General features: G+C 40.0%; 1 protein-coding gene across 7 annotated transcripts in view; it reads right to left on the bottom strand.

The window, feature by feature from the left end:
* Positions 1 to 21,083, bottom strand: part of BTBD9 (BTB domain containing 9) — a 431,450-nt gene that overhangs the window by 98,434 nt on the left and 311,933 nt on the right. For 6 of the 7 annotated variants that reach the window (XM_025862314.2, XM_025862311.2, XM_025862312.2 and 3 more), the window contains one exon: positions 14,465 to 14,654. In XM_025862314.2, coding sequence (XP_025718099.2) covers positions 14,465 to 14,654 — 190 coding nt within the window. Of the gene's footprint in view, positions 1 to 10,498; positions 10,707 to 14,464; positions 14,655 to 21,083 lie in introns of those variants that run through there. The other variant, XM_073884880.1, reaches the window with a different exon arrangement.

Here is a 21,083-nt window from a genome sequence, read left to right as displayed (position 1 = left end):
ATAGACACTGGGGAGGGTATGTGCTATGGTGAGCACTGTGAATTGTGCAAGACTGTTGAATCACAGATCTGTACCTCTGAAACAAATAATACATTATATGTTAAAAAAAAAAAAAGAAGATAGCAGGAGGGAAAGAGTGAAGGGGGGCAGTCAGAGGGGGAGATGAATCATGAGAGATGATGGACTCTGAAAAACAAACTGAGGGTTCTAGAGGGGAGGGGGGTGGGAGGATGGGTTAGCCTGGTGATAGGTATTAAAGAGGGCACGTTCTGCATGGAGTACTGGGTGTTATACACAAACAATGAATCATGGAACACTAAAAAAAAACCCTTAACCCTGCCTGCCCTAAAAGATAAAAGAGGAAGTAGGAATGCCCAGGAGGGGCACCTGGGTGGCTAAGTCGATTAAGCGTCTGCCTTCAGCTCAGGTCATGATCTCAGGGTCCTGGGATGAGTCCCACCCGGGGAGAGGGTCCCTGCTCAGTGGGGAATCTGTTTCTCCCTCTCCTTCTGTGCTCTCTCTTTCTCAAATAAATCAATAAAATCTTTAGAAAAAAAGAAAAGAAAAGAAACCCTCATATTTATTAAAAAAGAAAAAAAAAGAAAGCAAACACAGATGATCAGTAATTCTGCTTGTTTTGGATCAGAACTACCCAGTGAGCAGACACAGGCTTTTTATTTACAGAATATTTTTGAAGCTGAGAATGATATAAAATACAATTATTATATTTACTCTTTTGGATACATCCAGAAGCTATAAGCTTAAAGGGCATTTTAAAAAAATAAATGGAAAAAAAAACCCTGCTGAATTGTATACTTTAAATGGTAAATTGTACGATATATGACTTATATCTCAATAAGGCTGTTTAAAAAAAACAACAGAGACACCACATGAAATATGGGGATTTATAAAACTTCCAAGGTAGATGTGAAATGTCAAGCAGGAGGTAGGGTTGTATGGCAGAACTGCTGACTGGATGAGCCAACCCCTTATCGTGACCCTCCACTTCTGCAACCTCGCTAGGGCTGAGCATATGACACAGTTCCACCTCTTCACTCAGTGGAAGTCAGCTAGGTGGGGTTCCAAAACGAGCTTGGGCTTTTCCTAATAAAAAGGTACAGACTTGGTTGGCAGAGCTCTTTACTCTTGGCCCTCTCTTTCTTCCTGCCTAAATGCAGATGAGGTAGTTAAAGCCTTCACAGAGGTCATTTTACTCTGAGGCAAAAATGCATGTGAAAAAGACCAAGAAAATTGAGGAGCTCGCTGACTTGTGGAACTAATGCCCGCAACATCCACCTGTGGACATTTTGTTATGTGAGACCCACACAAACAAGTGAAAGCAAAACAAACACACGTGTACATTTAAAAAGTCTTTCTTAATCTGGTTCTCTGTTATCTGCGGCTAAATGCTGCCCAAATGTAAGCTCCTTTGGAGCAAACAAAGGCTAGGAATAAAAAGAAATGTCGTCAAGGCCTAGCCACAACGTTTAATGGAAGTGTCTACAACTTACACCCTTAGGAAAGAGAATGCGTTGAACCAGAAGGCGTGATGCCTTCTCTCATTTTCTTTTAAGGCCATAGGAGGCTCTGTAAAAATTGTGCAACACATTGGGATCTTCCCAGCTAGAGTTTTAGCACTGGCTGCACTGTCACGTTCACGGTGGAGAGAAAAAGAGAAGGAACTCAATTATACTTTGGTTTCTTCACCTCTTCCATGGAGACAATGAAGCCGCCAGAGCTTCAGAGCTACTCTAAGACATGGCAAGGGAAAGGACCATTAGCCACTTCTAAACATTAAACCGTATGGAAAATCTGAACAGTCTAGACTGGGGTATCAGTTACAGTAAAAGAATAATGTGACAAGGCTGGTAATGTCATAATCATTGAGGGACACGGTTTTGGATATCATGAGGAAAAAGGAAGAGGATCCCACTGTTAGGTCTTAAGGAGGGACGGAAAGAAAATCCAGGCAGAAGTGAACGCGTACTCTGCATTTTATCTAGGTAACCAATACCCCTTATACTGAATCTAATACATTGTTGAAAGAGGCAACGCAGCAGACAGACAAAAAAGGATTCCTCAGCTGGACCTCAGCCCCTGAGTGTCCAGGAGAGTTGCTGAAAGGAGTCCCTAAGGGCCACCAACCAGCCTGTTATCATAATCGTTTTTCCTTGGAGAAGGATGCAAAACGGAGGTGGACAGATGGGAGAGGAAAGAAGGGGGGAGGTGGAAGGATTTTTCTTGATCTCAGTGCTTCTGCTGGTTCAGAATGTTTCAAACAAGTGCCTCTGTGGTTACCAGTTTACAAAGGGCTAAGCTTAAAAAAAGAGAGAGCGATTGCATCAGGTGCTACCAAGAGGCACCAAAAGCAACTAACAAGGTGACAAAACTGAGTTCCTAGGGGGGAAAAAATCTCCGATTTAAGGGCACCTGAGGAATGAGGGTTTTCTTTTCAAAGGTAGATTGCTGCACTGGATTAATTCAAAGATTAACCTTAAGTGGCTGTGACCTTTTATCAGTTTTCAGAATAGCTTTATTCACTTAATACTCAAAAGGTATACTTAAGCAATATGATGTATTAAATTTGTTGAAATCTGGGGCAATTTGTGGAAAGCCCTATGCTTCCGTAAGCTCTCATGAGAACAGCCACATTTCTGTGACCCTTTATGCCTGTGGGGGGTGCGGCTAGGGAGCAGTGTGGAAAGCATCTGCCAAAGTGAAACAACAGAAAGGGTAGGTTGATGCTTTCCTTTTATTTGCTCTTCCAAGGTAAATGATTCTGGTGTTAAAAATGATTGTTTAAAGAACTATTGGTAAAGTAGTATTTGTTTTAGAGGGTCTTATTTTTTTTTAAGTTTTTGTTCTAATTCCAGTTAGTTAATAAACAGTGGTATGTTAGTTTCAGGTGTACAATATAGATATTCAACACATCCATATATCATTCTGTGCTCATCATGATAAGCGTGCTCTTCAATCCTCATCGCTTATTTCCCCTATCCCCCCCCCCCCTCCCCTCTGGTAACCATCAGTTTGTTCTCTAGAGTTCAGAGTCTGTTTCTTGGTTTGTTTCTCTCTGTTTTTCCCATTGCTTGTTTGTTTTGTTTCTTAAAGTCCACATATGAGTGAAATCATATGGTATTTGTCTTTCTCTGACTTATTTTCCTTAGCATTATATTCTCTAGCTTCATCCATGTCATTGCAAATGGCAAGATGAAGTTCTTTTGTATTCTTCTTTATCCATTCATCAATCGATGGACACTTGGGCTGCTTCCATATCTTAGCTTATGTAAATAATGCTGCTATAAACACCAGAGTGCATGTATCCCTTTGAATTAGTGTTTTTGCATTCTTTGGGTAAATACCCAGTAGTGCAACTGCCGGATCCTAGGGTAGTTCTATTTTTAACTTTCTGAGGAAACGCCATACTATTTTCCAGAGTGGCTGCACCGGTTTGCATTATCACCAACACTGCACCGGTGTTCCTTTTTCTCCACATTCTCACCAACAGTTGTTTCTTGTGTTTTTGATTTTAGCCATTCTGACAGGTGGGAGGTGATATCTCATTGTAGTTTTGATTTGCATTTCCCTGATGGTAAGTGATGATGCACATCTTTTCATGTGTCTGTGGGCCATCTGTATGTCTTCTTTGGAGAAATGTCTATTCATGTATATTGCCCATTTTTTAATTGGATTATTTGCTTTTTGGGTGTTGAGTTTTATAAGTTCTTTATATATTTTGGATACTAACCCTTTACTGGATATGTCATTTGCAAATATCTTCTCCCATCCTGTAGTTTGCGTTTAGTTTTGATTGTTTCCTTCGCTGTGCAGAACCTTCTTATTTTGATGTAGTCCCAAAAGTGTATTTTTGCTTTTGTTCCCCTTGCCTCAGGAGACATATCTAGAAAAATGTTGCCATGGCCAATGTCAGAGAAATTACTGCTGTGCTCTCTTCTAGGACTTTTATGGTTTCAGGTCTCACATTTAGGTCTTTGATCCATTTTGAATTTTGTGTATGATGTAAGAAAGTGATCCAGTTTCTTTCTTTTGCATGTAGCTGTCCACTTTTCTCAACACCATTTGTTGAAGAGACTGTCCTTTTCCCATTGGATATTCTTTCCTGCTTTGTTGAAGATTAATTGGCCATATAGTTGTGGGTTTATTTCTGGGTTTTCTAGTCTGTTCTATTGATCTATGTGTCTATTTTTGTGCCAGTACCATACTGTTTTGATGATTACAGCTTTGTAACATAACTTGAAGTCCAGAATTGTGATGCCTCCAGCTTTGCTTTTCTTTTTCAAGATTGCTTTGGTTATTCAGGGTCTTTTGTGGTTCCATACAAATTTCAGGATTGTTTATTCTAGTTCTGTGAAAAATGCTGTTGGTATTTTGTTAGGGATTACATTAAATGTATATATTGCTTTGGGTAGTATAGACATTTTAACAATATCTGTTCTTCCAGTGCATGGAATATGTTTCCATTTCTTTGTGTCATCTTGAATTTCTTTCATCACTGTTTTATAGTTTTCAGAGTACAGGTCTTTCACCTCTTTGGTTAGGTTTATTCCTAGGTATCTTACTATTTTGGGTGCAACTGTAAATGGGACTGATTCCTTAATTTCTCTTTCTGAGGCCTCACTACTGGCGTATAGAAAGGCAACAGATTTCTGTACATCGATATTGTATCCTGAGATTTTAGTGAATTGGTTTATCAGTTCTAGTAGTGTTTTGGTGGAGTCTTTTGGGTTTTCTACATATAGTATAATGTCATCTCAAATAATGATAGTTTTACTTCTTCCTTACTGATTTGGATATCTTTTATTTCTTTTTGTTGTCTGACTGCTATGGCTAGGACTTCCAGCATGTTGTTGAATGAAAGTGGTGAGACTGTACATCCTTGACCTATTCCTGACCTTCGAGGAAAAGCTCTCAGTTTTCCCCCCACTGAGGATGATGTGAGCTGTGGGTTTTTCATAGATGGCCTTTATTACGTTGAGATATGTTCCCTCTAAACCTGCTTTGTTGAGGGATTTTATCATGAACGGATGTTGTATTTTGTCAAAAGCTTTTTATGCATCTACTGAAATGATCATATGGTTTTTATCATTTCTCTTATTGATGTGATGCATCATGTTGATTGATTTGTGAATATTGAACCACCCTTGCAACCCAGGAATAAATCCCACTTGATTGTGGTGAATGATTTTTTTAATGTATTGTTGGGTTCAGTTTGCTAGTATTTTACTGAGGATTTTTGCATATATGTTTATCAGAGATACTGGCCTGTAGTTCTGTTTTTTTTGTTGTTGTTTCTTTATCCAGTTTTACTATTAGGATAATGCTGGTCTCATAGAATGAATTTGGAAGTTTTCCTTTCTTTTCTTTTTTGGAATAGTTTGTGAAGAATGAGTATTCACTCTTCCTTAAATGTTTGGTAGAATTCACCTGTCAAGCCATCTAGTCCTGGATTTCTGTTTGTTGGAAGTTTTCTGATCACTGACTCAGTTTCTTTGCTGGTTATCAGTCTGTTCAAATTTCCTATTTCTTCCTCTTTCAGTTTTGGCAGTTTATACATTTCTAGGAATTTATCCACTTCTTCTAGGTTGTCCAATTTGTTGGCATATAATTTCTCATAACATTCTCTTCTAATTGTTTGTCTTTCTGTGGTGCTGTTATTTTTCCTCTCTCATTTGTGGTTTTATTTATTTGAGTCCTCTGTTTTTTTCTTGATACCTCTGCCTAGATGTTTATCAATTTTATCCATATTTTCAAAGAACTAGCTCCAGGTTTCATTGATCTGTTCTATTGGTTTTTTAGTTTCTGTATCATTTATTTCTGCTCTAATCTTTATTATTTCCTTTCTTCTGCTGGTTTTAAGCTTTGCTTGTTGTTCTTTTCCTAGCTCCTTTAGGTGTAAGGTTAGGTGTTTATTTGAGATTTTTCTTGCTCCTTGAGGTAGGTCTGTATCACTATGAACTTCCCTCTTAGGACTGCTTTTGCTGCATCCCAAAGGGTTTGGACCATTGTGTTTTCATTTTCATTTGCTTCCATGTTCTTTTAAATTTCTTTTATTTCCTGGTTGACCCATTCATTGTTTAGGAGCATGTTATTTAACCTCCATGTATTTGTGGTCTTTCTGGATATTTTCTTGTGGTTGATTTCTAATTTCAAAGTGTTTTGGTTAGAAAAGATGCATAGTATGATTTTTTTTTTTAAAGATTTTATTTATTTGACAGAGAGAGAGACAGCAAGAGAAGGAACACAAGCAGGCGGAGTGGCAGAGGGAGAAGCAGGCTTCCCGCTGAGCAGGGAGCCCGATGCGAGGCTCGATCCCAGGATCCTGGGATCATGACCTGAGCTGAGGGCAGATGCTTAATGACTAAGCTACCCAGGCACCCCATCATGGTATGATTTTGATCATTTTGAATTTGTTGAGACTTGATTTGTGACCTAGTATATGATCTATTCTGGAGAATGTCCTACGTGCACCTGAAAAGAATGTGTATTCTGCTGTTTTAGGATGGAGTGTTCTGAATATATCGGTTAAATCCATCTGCTCCACTGTGTCATTCAGAGCCATTGTTTCCTTGTTGATTTTGTTTAGATGACCTGTCCATCGATGTAAGTGGGGTGTTAAAGTCCCCTACTATTATTATATTATTATTGATTAGTTCCTTCCTGTTTGTTATTAACTGTTTTATGTATCTGAGTACTCCTATGTTGGGTACATAAATATTTACAAATGTTATATCTTCTTGTTGGGTTGTTCCCTTTATTATTATATAGTGTCCTTCTTTGTCTTTTTTTAGAGTCTTTGTTGTAAAATCTATTTTGTCTCATATAATTGCTACTCCGGCTTTCTTTTGACACCCATTTGCATGATAGATGTTTCTCTATTCCCTTACTTTCAATCTGTAGGTGTCTTTAGGTCTAAAATGAGTCTCTTGTATGAATAAATAAATAAATAAGTCTCTTGTAGGCAGCATATAAATGGGTCTTGTTTTTTTTAATCCATTCTCCCAACTCATGTCTTTTGATTGGAGCATTTAGTCCATTTACATTCAAAGTAATTATTGATAGATAGGTATCTATTGCGATTTTATTACTTGTTTTGTGGTTGTTTCTAAAGATTTTTCTTACAAGTGTCTTAAGTAAAAATTCTGGATAATTACTAAACATATGTTTGTGTGTGAAATACTGATTCAAATACTGATATCTTGTGTAAAAATGTCTTCTTGATGGGTTAATCTTTGAAAACTAGAAAAATTTTTCTTTTCATGTATCCAGCTATATTTTATGATGACTAGCTGTCAAGTTCTCTAATCAGTCAAGAGAGAGAAATGGCTGACATGTGAGGTAAATCAAACATACAGAAACGCACGCGTGCACGCACGCACACACTTCTGGCATTTAACCTTTCCTGCTTCTCCAAAGAACATCTGAATTCTAGTGCCCCTCCTGTATTTTTAACATGCAACTTAGTTGCCAGAGCAATATTTTCTGGTCTTGAAATACCTCTAGGATGAAACTGGCTGAGACATATTTACCATGCCCCCAAACTCTGCTATCTGTTTCCAGGCTCCAGGATTTCTGGTCCCCTAAGTATTCACCCAGCCCAGACTCCAGTGTCTACTGGGAACCACAGATACAATTTTCTATTCAACAATTTTTCTGGGAACCAGAGTTCTGAGCTCAGAAGGTGATAAGAGAAGATTTTAGTGCAAGGCAGATAGGCTGAGAGAGAAACAACACTTGGTAAATAAATCATGGATCAGTGAGACAAGGAAGAATTCTTTGGTTCGGGGCTGTGATGGATGATGCTCAGCATGACTGATATGAAGCAAATTTTGTAAAATATCTTTCCAATTTTGACTAGAATTATAGGCAATCTTAATCCAAGCCAGAGGAGTCATATATTTAGATGTTTGTTGTATTCTTTAAACTATAAAAAGGAAATTTCTCACTCTCTAGGTTGCAAAGAAGGCTCTCCTGATGTAAATGGATGGACTGCTTGCCTGTGCAGCACTCAGAATGAAATGGAAGCAGCGTGAAGCGCAGGAGTCAGGCGGCCCTTCCCTGTGCTAACGTGAGTGCTAACTCCCCAGCTTAATCTCAGTCATTTGCTGGAGATGCCAAATCGTTAGCAGTTTCCTCACATACACTGAGATCAGACACACTGAGCAAATATGATGTCCAATTTAGTTGATAGATAGAACTCCCTTTAGTTGCACTAACATACGATGTTGTCAGTTCAGTCAATGAGTGTTTACTGAGTACTCACAGCAGAGTACTGTACTAGGCACCTGGGAAGCACCGCAAGGACCCATGTCCATCTCAGTATTACAAAGTTGCTATCTTCAACCGGAGATTATCTGTGGTCCTGTGAGAGACCGAGGGCAGCACAGATGTAGAAAATACTCAAACAATTACAAAACATCCTTTGCGTCATTAGCTTCTGTTCCTCTCCCCACCGTGATCAACCAAGCCTTCATTTGGAGCTATTAAATAGGAAACACAATTGAATGGTTTGTGATTCCTCTCCTTTTTCTTTTCTGCGCCTACCCTTTGGGAGGGAAGCAGATGAGCAATGGCCTGGCAGGGCGGTAAGCAGTGGGAAGAAGGAAAAAGAGCAGTCAAAAAGGGGTCTCCGCAATATACAAACTGAAGAGATAATCTAGAGCTGGTCGTAGCCACACAACAGTGAAAGGGCAGCTGAACTGGGCATGGGCCTGACAGCTCCCAGAGAAAGAAAAATATGCTGGGATGAATATGGACCACAGTGGCATACCTAATTTTTTTTCAAAGATAAACTTGCTATTGTTTCATTTTCTCTATGTTTAATAACCACAAGACATAAACTGATTTCATGTTTCGGACATTCTGAGCCAGATTAACTTTTATAAGTAGTGGAACTGGTTTCTTCCTACTGCAAAATAAAAAAAAGCTCATCCCCACAGACTAAAGAGATTATGAATACCCACAAAGAACATACTATGGACTGGACCCATTTTGTCCTAACGTATGTTCATATAACACTTTTCAACTGAGGAACTCTAACTCTTTTTGTGTCATTAACTCTTGAATCCTCATAGCACCCAGAGAGACTACGGGTTTATTTAGTTGCATCTACGTGCACGGTTTCATCTCTGGACAGCCCACTTACTTGCAATTAAGTTTGTTAGTTAAAGCATTAGGGGAGTTTTACTTACAGTATTGCGCATATCAATTACAAAACAATCATTTTCAGGCTAATGTAAAAATTGTTAATTCAATTGACTATCTTATAATTAGGGTTTCCACAAAGTGCTGTCACTGATTAGCTGAAAAGGACTGGGCAAGAGGTATACATAATACACAGCATGTGTGATTCTCATATCAGCCTGAAAACACTGATAAAGATCCCATGATTAGCAAGTAGAAGGATAATAAGTCTTAAACTAAGGCGACAGAGGGACTATAAACTAAGACATTAGGTAAATTTGGTTAGTTATTATGACTTTACCCTGGTCTTTTTATGTGGTCAGACCTCTGAAGATTTCCTGTTATTTAAATTTTAATGTTTTAAAGCGGCACAAAAATGATATAATTACTACTCAGTTCCCCACTTGTAAGGTATATTCCAGACAATTTCTCTCTTTTTCTCTCATATACAATGAATAACTTTGGCTATGCCTGTAAACCTAGCAACAACAAAGCCAAGCTTCTTTATTTCCCAGTTACACGGCCTGCTCTGGCTCTTGGGAGAGAGAAAGGAAAGAAAGAGCTGGGGAGCAAGTTTCCTGCCAGGCTGCAATGCCAGACTGGATGCCTCTGCAGTTTCTCTTCCAGGAGCTGGGATAAAGGCAGGTCAGGAGCAACGAAGGCACTTCTGAAGACATGGCGACCTCCCCCCGCCTGGCCTCTCTTCTCCTCAGCCAAGAAAACTCTCCTCTAATGGTGCTAATGAAATGCTGGGATGGATGTGTGGTGGTGGGTGGGATGGTTCTGGAAGTTGGTGACTGAATATAGAAATAGCAACAAATCTCAGGGCTGTCGACTCTCTAAGTCACCTCCCTCACCTTGCCTCCTGCTCTCTGCCCCCTTCACCCAGCTCCAGCCACACTGGCCTCCTCACTGCTCCTGTCACCTGCCAGACATGCTCCCCCTTGGGGCCTTGGTACTCTGCCTGTGATGCTCATCCCCTAGGTCCCCAGATGGCTTGCTCTTCCCCTCCTTCAGGCTCTGCACAGGGCTTCCCTGACCACTGCATCTAAAATAGCACCGTCTCTACCCCCAACCCCCCACTTCCAGTTTGTTCTGTAGCCCTTCGAAGAATCTGACATGTTACAGTGTTGTTTACTGTTTATCTCCCCCTGACGAGAACATTAACTCTATGACAGTGCCGATGTTTGTTTTCTTTATTCTTTACTCAATTCTTTATTCAATGCTCTATCCCTGGTGCTTAGAACGGTGCCTGGCACACAGTAGAAGGCTCAAGAAATGTTTATTAATTGAGTGAAAGAAAACAGGGGGGAGGGGAGGGATGGTCAGGGGTTATGTTTCAAGGTCAGCCTCTCCAGAACACCACAAGGGGACTGGTACAGTACATACTTGCAGGATTAGGCACCCGCGGACTGTGGTTAGGTGCAAGCATTGTCTGTCAAGGAAGAAGGCTCTGCTTGCCTACCTGGCTACAGGTAAAGGCTCAGGAAAGGAAGAAATGATTTCTGTGGATGGAAACAGACAAAAGACATTTTTACCCACAAAACAATTATATCCTCCCTTAGGAAAAAAGACTGCAGTGATCAAGACAATTCCTGTCTGAGTCCTTTGTCTTCGTAGGCACCATCTACAAAGAAACCCGAATTTTTTAAAGCCAGTGTACCGGGGCGCCTGGGTGGCTCAGTTGGTTAAGCGACTGCCTTTGGCTCAGGTCATGAGCCTGGAGTCCCGAGATCGAGTCCCGCATCGGGCTCCCTGCTCAGCAGGGAGTCTGCTTCTCCCTCTGACCCTCCTCCCTCTCATGCTGTCTCTCATTCTCTCTCTCTCAAATAAATAAATAAAATCTTAAAAAAAAGAATAAATAAAGCCAGTGTACCATGTGATTGGGCTTCCACAGAGGAAGAGTTTCCGGGATTGTCAGATCTCCTGTCTCTTAGATGGGGAAATTGTTAGTCATTCAGCTCTGTAGCACTCTCCCTCTGGGTGTCAATTCAGAATCATTGAGCTTTTTCAGATACAGTGACTAGGAAAGCAAGTCAGTCATCACAAGCAATAGAAGCTGTGGGTCAAATGTCACCGACTAATCATCCTGTCATTGGTCAATTACCCATCCCCATGAAGAGGTGCCACTGATCCAGTTTCCTATCAATAAATGTCTGTCTGGGAACATCAGCGGCTGCTAACCACGGCCTGCCAGGGTATCCAGCATTGTCCACAGGCATTGGTGGTTAAGAAATCCCTCTCCCTTTCTTCTTAATAATGTCACAGAAGAGGCAAATGCAGATCCTGACAACATAATGTTAGTTTCACAGAGACGTGTCTCTTTGAGTGCTCAGCCAGTTATACAGGGCTTCAATTTCATGGATTTTCTCACTGCAAAAACAATAGCTGGGCTTAAGGAAGTTTGGCGGCTGAGATATACAATTCTGCCTTTGGTTGTGCTCATGCTCATTACCGCCACTCGGAGTCCCGCAAAGAAAAAATAGTTTGGGGGAGCCATTTTCATTCCATATTTAAAGACAGCCAAGTGTTCACTGTTTTCTCTTGCTTTAAGCCCCAGTGACACCTTTTCCTGGGGTCAGATTGAATATCTATGATTGTTTGGGTAGAGCTAGAGGTCAAGGTGGCCTGGCCACACAAAGAGCCTGTTTGTCCCACTCTGAGTTGTCACCTTGGTGGTGACCTCATGTGTTCCTGCTGAATCTAAAATTCTAGGTCTCCTACTGTACTTGCTATCTTGACAGACTACCTCATTTACACATTTGATCTGTCAAGGGACGCTTATTCTGAGTTGCCACAGGCTTTATATGGCAGGGGAGGCTGGGAGAAGACAGCATGTAAACGACTATAATACAAGTACGACAAATGCTCCAGTAGGAACTACGTACAGAATGTGTGGGGATCGCTGAAGACGGAGGTCTGAATCCGCCCAGGAGATAACGGGAGGTTAGGGAAGCACTCCCGGAGGAGCGGAGTCCTGAAGAGGGAGTAAGAATCAGGTAAGAAAGAGGTGATGGGAAGGTCGTGAGAGACACCAGCAATGAGAACAGTAGGTTTCAAGAGTTGAAGGCATAGAGGTGAGAGAGGGGTGGCGTGCGCAAAACTGCAAGTAACTGGACAGGCTAAGCCAGGCACGGGTAGGGGTGGATAGAGGAGCAGGTGACGAGGCTGTGTAGACAGAAGCAAGTCAGATTGTTCTTAAATGCCTTTGTCCGAATTTTCTCCTAAAGGGGCGTGACCACATCAGATCTGGGGTGGGGAAACGGTTGCAGGTGGGGAAGGACAGGCTAGATGGAAGTCTGGCCTACCAGATGGAGAAGAGAAACTACAAAGGTACAACTGTGGTAATGGCAGTGGGGATGGGGAAGAGCAGAAGGCTTTGTGAGATATGTAAGAGCCAGTACTGACAGAACTGGCTGAGGAGGGGAGGTGAGGGAGAGAGGTAAATTCGGGAAGACTGCCATGTTTGTGGCTCAGTCTATGGATAGATGGGTGGTGCCACTGAATGAAATGGGGGAAATCTTAAGGTGACTTGAGCAGAGGAAGGGGGGGATGATGGGATTCCATTTCTGACATGTTGGTGTGAGATGCACATGTAACACTGTTGGTGTTGGGGGCAGAGTACCAGGTAAGCAGACAGAATACAGGGAACATTAAAAGAGAGTGGGAAGAGCTACTAAGCTGTCAGTTTGCTTCCCTCTTCATTGACGAAAAGACTGGTCTTCAAATTAGAAATGGCAGAACAAACATAATAAAGAGAAAATTGAAGCCCCAAATAGGTGAAGTGAAAGAAAGAGAGTATCTAGTCAATTTAAATGATTCCAAGTCTCCTGGCTCCAGTGAGTTACACTCCACGCCTGCTGAAAGAAATTGCAGATGTAATCTCAGAGACACGACTGGTAATCTTCAAGACACTGTGAAGACTAAGGAGAGCGCCAGTCACAGGAGAAGGACAGTGGTTCCCCAGATTTGTAAAGTGAAGAGGGAGAGACTATAATGGGAAATATTTACATAAATTTCATACCATCTATGGCAAAAATTCTAGAACGGCTTAAATAGATGGCCTAGGACTGCTCTAGTTAACGCACGCAGCTGAGAAAAAAGGAAGGATGGAGTCTTGTTTGCTATCTGACGGAGGTTTATCTGCACTGGTAGCTTACCCAGACTGACTGTGGCTTCTCTTTCCCCCTCCTGAAGCACCAAGCTGGTTTGTCCGGTCCACAGCATGAAGCCAAGGCTTCTCTATCTATGTGATGGGTTGCCTATATTACTCAACCCATATGTGGCCCTTTATGAAAAAGGGTTGACAATTTAAATGAAGAAATCCATGGTCTGAATTCTCCCAGAAATCCAGCATCACTCATCAGGGTGGCCCTGGGGACTGGCAGGCCACAATAACCTCTGTGATCATTAGCCTAAACATCAATAAACCTTTGCCTATTAAAATCCTACTACCTCATTTTTTGTGCTTTTTCTCTCTATACACAATGATTTTAACCTGAGAACAGGGAACAACTGAGCAAATGTGGTAGAACATGATGGTGGGGGGAAGGCAGTCACGTCCCACTGATATCCCCACCCCTGGCAGTCTCAGATAGCATGTAAAATACCTTATCTATGTTAAACGTAAATATATAACATAAATATATATACATTAGTCTTTCAGAGACCTCCTTGGAACCTTCAGAAAAAAAGCAAAAAAAAGGGCAGCCTATTCAATACCCACATGGCTCTCTTGAACTACAAGTATATCCTCTGGGGGATGTCACCAGTCTCACATTTTAAAACTACATGACCCCATAAATCAAGCAATGTTGGGTTAAAATTCCTTTCGGAAAACAAGACAAAATGAAATGAAAACCACCAAAACCCAGATTTTCATTAAGAAGCTTTCTTTTGTTAGTACCAGGTCTCATATTCACATATTTGGTTCCGACGTAAATTTATTGGAGTTGAAAATTAGTTTTGGTTCTATATAACCTCTCCTGACATTATCCTCTAAGTCCCAGGGCAACACAAACTGAGACCGAGGAAGGAGGTGAGCCACAACCAGGGAGAGGCCTCTAATCTAGTCTCGCTGCAAGTCTAATTTTGGTGGATCCTCCCCACCAGAAGATCCAAACAAGCACCCTGTATCTCCTTGTTCCTCCCCCTTCAATATTTAGAGCAAAGAACAGAAATATATCTTCACTGAAGTTCCAAAACAGAATTTGCACGTGTGTCTTCCATTTTAAAAGTAATGACTGAAAAGGAATCTTCTTACCGTATTGACCCGATCATGTACGGCTGTGCCAGCTGAACCACAATCGCACCACTTCCCAGCTGATGACACGTATAGCCAGAATCCCAGTCATAATTCTTGGTGTCGCCATTCAGCAAGGCATTTCGGCTCCGACTGACTCCTTCAATCACACTGGCACAATCAGCAATTGTTGCAACATTCTCCATGGGAACTGTGAGCCCAACACAAGATTCAGCATCAAGATAAGGGAAGCCAAACATATCCTGATAGTGCGCTATGAACAAAATGAATTACTAGCTCACATCCATGACAAAGGGAAAATTAGAACACCTTGATTATCTCAAGACATGAACACATTTTCCATGCCAAATTGCTTCAAGAAAAAAAGTTGAATCTAAGATTGGAACAAACCAAACCACATGTACTAATTAACTCTGAAGTATTTTACTATTAAGAACCATGATACCCCATAAAATACAGAATGGACAAATACATTTCAAAATATTACTACAATGGGAAACTACACATTATCTGACCTTAATGAACTACAGCTATGTACAAATAGATGAATCGAAAACGACAGTGTTGTTTCCCCAAGAAAAAAAATCTTGACTTCCAAAAAACCAAAAACCCAAAAAACAAGAAAAACACATAATGTTGAGGGAAAAAAGCAAGGCACAGAAAAACACAGATTATGAGTCCATTTATACAAAGTTTTTAAAAAGGCAGAACTAGAAATATGCTTTGTTTAGGGGATACATACATAAATGTAAAACTAAAAAGGAAATCCAGGGAATGATTATATAAAGTTCAGGATAATGTGTCTGGGAAGAGGGGGCTGAAATCTTGCAGGGACTCCCACCAATGGGTCCAAATATTAACTGATTTCATTTCCAAGAGGAAATCTTGGGGGGGGGGCTTCAAAAGTACTGGTTTTGTTCTGTTTTTAAGCCAGGTGGTGGGAACATAGGCGCTTGTTTTATTATTGTTCTCTAAACTGCATGTACTTGTTACATTTGGTAAATATCACAAATTTGTTTAGAAAAACATGATATACATGTAGATTCAGTGTTTTAGAATTCATAAAGCAGGAAGATGACCTAGGAAATGGTACCAATCCCTTTTCAAAATACACTGTTGCCCTCAGCCATGACTTGTTTCCCTTTTTTGTTTGTTTGTTTACTCTTCCAGGCATTTCAACACAGAAGGCTTTTCTCTTTGTTCATGACCTGCTATATTTTGAAACACCAGCTCTGTTTTGATTTTGAGTCTCTCTCTCTACTTCAAATCCATATCAACCTGTTCATTTTTTAAAAGCCAAGGGCTTCCACAAAATGATAGCTATCTAAAAATGATGCAGATTCTCTAACCATGGAGAAGAGAATAATAAAAGGTAAGGGCCTTTTAAGTCCCCTGGGACCTTTTCTGTGCATTTTCCAGTGTTGGGGTTTTAATTTAATTTATTATTCAACCCAAATCTACAATTAGGCCCAGCTACTTACCTTCAAGATTTGCAACTTACTTTATATAATTTTAAAATAGGTTGGAAAAAAAGACAATTTCTCATTAGATATATACTGTACTTTTCAGTATAATATTATACACTCTCTGAAGAGAGAGGGTGAGCCCTACTACCACCATGCCAAAACATTTCTACCTTGATAATGATGTGCAGTACATAGTCTTACATGTATCTTCTACACAATGTATTTATTTTCCAAAGCTGGGCATGCCTGACTTGAGCCCTCCTCTTCTACAGCTTCACTAACTGCTTTGCTCTCTGCAGATGAGGAAGCCATCCACAGATAAAAAAGGGAGAAGGGGAAGGTGAAAGGGAGAGAGGACGGATTTCTGGTGATGAATCCCTTGACTACCAAGCTTAACTCCAAAGCAACACGCAAACACACTAGTGAAATAACCTCTAAGGACAGTTTCCTGGCAGAGAAGGAAGGGGCTCAGAAAGAAGTTCCCCAGGACTTGGAAAGACAAGGAAGGACTATATTTGGAGGTTAAGTCATGGTACTTCTATTTCATGGAAAAGGGGAAGTACTGGGTGATTTGGAAGGTGGAACTTAAGGAAGTGTCACAAGGTGCACAGTAAATTGAACTGAGACATAAAATAATACTGTAGATAGGAGCTTAGGCTGCAGTAACAGCTCCCATTCTCCCTTCCACAGTGCACGTTTATTTATGTATTTATGTATTTATTTTTTTGTGCACCCTATGTATTCAGTGATGATCAGAAAAGTGGTTCTGCTCACTGTATCAGCCAAGGGCCCGAGTGACAGAGGCTTTGTATTCATATGAATTTCCTCAGTTACAGTAACAAGGAGAAGAAAGAGAGCTGAGTCCTGGTTCTTAAGACCCATCCCCCAAAGTCACACACATCACCTCTCTCACGGTTCGGGTGACCAAGGCAAGTCACAGAGCCTTGCCTAACTTCAAGGGGGTGGGAAAGTGCAACCCTGTTGTGTGCCCAGGAGAAGAAAGGGGAATGGTTGGTGAACAATATTAACATTTACCACAAACATTAAACCAGGATGAAGGAACATTCAATAGAAAGATAAATCTAGTCCATTCATGTAAGGTCTATAAAATATTTCAATCAATAAACATGCCAAAATTTATTTATCCAGTCTCCCGCTAAGGGACGTTTTGATTATTACCACTGTTTTCTTTGCAATTACAAACAAAGGAGTCTGTGTACATGGTAAGAGTTTCTTAAAGGAACACATAAGATATTATACATGTATATATGCATGAATTACACTCATGGCTATGAGTTACCTTCAATTTTCCTGGATATTGCCAAATTATTCACCAAAGTAGTTATAAAAATTCACACTCTCAACTCATTGCTCCACATTCTTACCAACTCTTGGTAGTGCCAGACAGATGAGTGTGACATGGTATCTCAATGTGGTTTTAGTTTTTCAGTTTTCTATTTGGTGAAGCTGCACAGTTTTTTTCTTTTTCTCTCCTCTGGAATCATTCACCTTTCTTCTGTAAACTACCGATCTTTACCTTTTGTCTATTTTTCTGCCATCTTTTTAATTGATTTGTGGGATGCCAATCTTTTGTTGGTTAATGTTGAGATGAAATATTAATCTTTTAAGATTGGTGCCTTTCCTTTCTTGTTTATAAATTCTTTCCTACCCTCAATTGCTAAAGATACTGTCCTGTATTTTATTCTAAAAGTTCTCAAATTTTGCTTTTCACATGTGGTTCTTTAATCTATTTAGGATTTATTTTTGGTATATTGTGTGTGACACAGAAAATCTACTTTCATCTTTTATTCTTAAGATGAGCCAATTTCACCACTGCCATTTAGTGAACTCTTGCCCCACTAACTTGTGTTATTTCACTCACACACAAAATTTTCATAGATATTCATCTTTTTAAGATCTATGCTATGTTTCACTGATTTGCCCAGCCTTGTGCCTTTACCATGTTATAAACTATAACTTTATAGTAATCTTAAAATCTGATAAGTGAACACCTTTGTTCCCTCGCCTTCCCCTCCTTTTCTTTTTTTCTTCCAAATTGTCTTTGATATTCTTGGCCCTTTCGGGAAAAATTTTCATTTTATCTACCCTTTCAAATATCGTGGCACAAAAATTTTCATAGTATGTCCTCTTTTTCATCCCAAATATTTGTATTTGTACCTTTTCTTTCTTTTCTGATCAGTCCTATATAGCTTGTCTTGTTTTCAAAGGACCAACTTTTGGTTTTGTTGATTTCTTTTCTTTATTTCCTACTTCACCAAAATTCTGCTATTCCTTTTATTTTTTAATTATTTATTTACTTTGGGGGGAGAGCATGCGCATGCGTGAGTGTGGGAGGGCAGGCAGAGGGAGAGGGAGAGAGACTCTCAAGGAGACTCCAGGCCCAGCACAGAGACAGACACTGGGCTGGATCCCAGGACCCTGTGATGAAGACCTGAGCGGAAATCAAGAGTCTGACATTTAACCAACTGAGCCACCCAGGTGCCCCTCCTCTTACTATTATTATTTCTTCCTTCATTTCCTTTTAAATTACTCTGCTTTGTTTTCTAACCACTTGAAGTGAAACTCATTAATCTTTCTTCTTTTCATACAGTCAAAACTTATTTATCCATACTTAACCAATTTATTCACCATTACTATTTTTTATATCCTCCTTTCTTCTTGGTACAACTTCCTTCTTTCTGAGACACATCCATTAGTATTCAGCAAAGTCTCTGAAAGTGCATTTTGACACCACTCTTGAAAAGTAGGTTAACTGATATGGAACTCCTGGTTAAAAGCTGTTTTTCCTTAGCACTTTGATGATATTATTCCATAGTCTCCTGGCTTCTACTGTTAAGTCTGCTAAAGTCTGCTATCCCTCTAACTTGTAATTATTTTTTGCCTACAGTTAAAGTTTTTTGTTTTTGTTTTTGGTGTTTTGCAATTTTACTAAGTTGCACCTAGAGGTAGATTGAATTTGCCCTTCTCAGGACTGAATATGAGCATTTATGGCTTTTATCAAGTCTGGAAAATTTTGGCCATTATTTCTCTGAATACCAATTCTCCCTCCTTTTCTTCTCTTCTTTTTTTCTTCTCGAACTCCTACTGGACCTCCGTTGGAACTTTTCATTCTATCCTCCATGTTTCTTAACCTTCCTTTCATTTTTCTCTCTGTACCTCTTTTTGAAGCATTCTAGGCAATTTCTTAATTCAAATTACTATTTGTATTTACTCATTCCCTTTACGTGTGTCTAATCAGCTGTTCAACCTGTCCAGTGAGTTACTGAAATTTCACTATTAAACAAAAACTATACAGTATTGAAAAATAAATGAACTAGGGCTATGTGTTTCAACCAGGGTCGGTCCCACAAAGAAAACTGGTTAAGGAAAGAGGAAGTGAGGAAAAACCATGAAATATGATTCCACTTCTGTCATTTAGTGATACATGCTTGTGTGGTGAGATCAGGAAGGAAACTCAGGGAATGGTGAACACTGAAATTCAGGAAGTGGGGGGGAAGCCACCAAGGGAGGGGCGCACACAGGGCTGTGGAGGTTTGGGAGTCTTCTCTTCAGTGTAGTGGTTAGCATGCCAGTGTTCCTATTCCCCAAACTTCACATATATGCCCTTTATATTCGTTTGTACATATGGAATTCTGTGGGTTTTTTCAAGTTTCACACATTTTAACACTGTTTTTATGAAAACCAGAATGATGGCAAGTCTCTGAAAGGATAAAACCCTTTATGATTATTTTGAATACTGATACCCTCTGTAGCAGCTGCTAGGTTTTTATCAGTTGTCTTTGAGGACTTTTCCTGAGTTTGTCAATCTCCATCTATGCAACCTTACTGCTTCACAATTTTATCCCTAGATATCTGATTTTTACCTAGTGGTCAATTAGTGTAGCAGCAGCAGAGATTATCACAAGATCATTACTGGTATGGTTTCAAGCTCTCTGGAAAACAAGGCTGGGATAAGTGCTAAGAATTCCTTTTCTAGAGACACACTTATAAATGGGTTTATTCAAGAAGACTCAGTCTCTAAAATTTTCTCTAAGCACAACTGCCCGAGTAATATTACCCTCTGATTCTCTGGGAAACTTGAGGTGATCTAACATATATGCTACATTGAAGAATTGTGCCTTCTTAACATGGAATCCTCTATCTATGAGCTGGAGGATAAATACCACTTTGATCTTGACATAATTATTCATTAATGTTTATTAGTCAAAGTCTGGATCTACGATGTGTGCCCAACACGGACACACACAGACACATCTTAAACACAGAGATGAACCATATCAGTAAAATCGACCCCAAATCCCAAATTTCCTCTTAAGAAATGGCTTTTGCTAGAACTCTACTGGCAACTTGATAAGCAACTGTATCTACCTAATAAGGTACAAAATCAAAAGATTACCACTTTTCTTTTTTTTTTTTAAAGATTTTATTTATTTATTTGAGAGAGAGAGAATGAGAGAGAGCACGAGAGGGAAGAGGGTCAGAGGGAGAAGCAGACTCCCTGCTGAGCAGGGAGCCCGATGTGGGACTCGATCCTGGGACTCCAGGATCATGACCTGAGCTGAAGGCAGTCACTTAACCAACTGAGCCACCCAGGCGCCCAAAAGATTACCACTTTTCTTAATTCTCATTCTCATTTTTTGATAATGAGTCAAATTAACAGTATAATGACCAAAACATACCAACTAATGGAAAGAAGAAAAGTACAGGGACCTAGGCACAAACCCAGGGGGATAATGACCTTTTATAGACAACCAAGATGACCCCATCATTCCAGCACTGTGCCAATTCTTAATATCCAGACCAGTATGTCCACCTGCTCTCCAATCTCCAACCATCGGAGATTGAGAATGTGAGTTTCATAAGGTCAGGAGCTTTCCTTTTTCTCACTGCTCTAGTCCCAGCTGCCAAGGAACAGTGCTTAGCAGAGAGTATGTGTTAGGTAAATATTTGCTGAATGAATGAATCAGAGTGAGAAAAAAAAGGATGCTTACGTAGGCTGTAGCACTTCACCTTAATATAGTTCCTTACCAGAAGCTAGAAAACCTAAAAGTTACTGAATAAAGCAGAAAAAAAAAATGCTTTCTCAGTGAAAGTTTTCTTAGAAAAGTAAAGTATGATCAATCTCTGGGTCT

The sequence above is a fragment of the Callorhinus ursinus genome, unplaced genomic scaffold (assembly GCF_003265705.2).
Source record: "Callorhinus ursinus isolate GAN/ISIS: 27379988/994484 unplaced genomic scaffold, GSC_fseal_2.0 scaffold59, whole genome shotgun sequence".
Classification (NCBI taxonomy): domain Eukaryota; kingdom Metazoa; phylum Chordata; class Mammalia; order Carnivora; family Otariidae; genus Callorhinus; species Callorhinus ursinus.
This window is presented reverse-complemented; position numbering and strand designations above follow the sequence as displayed.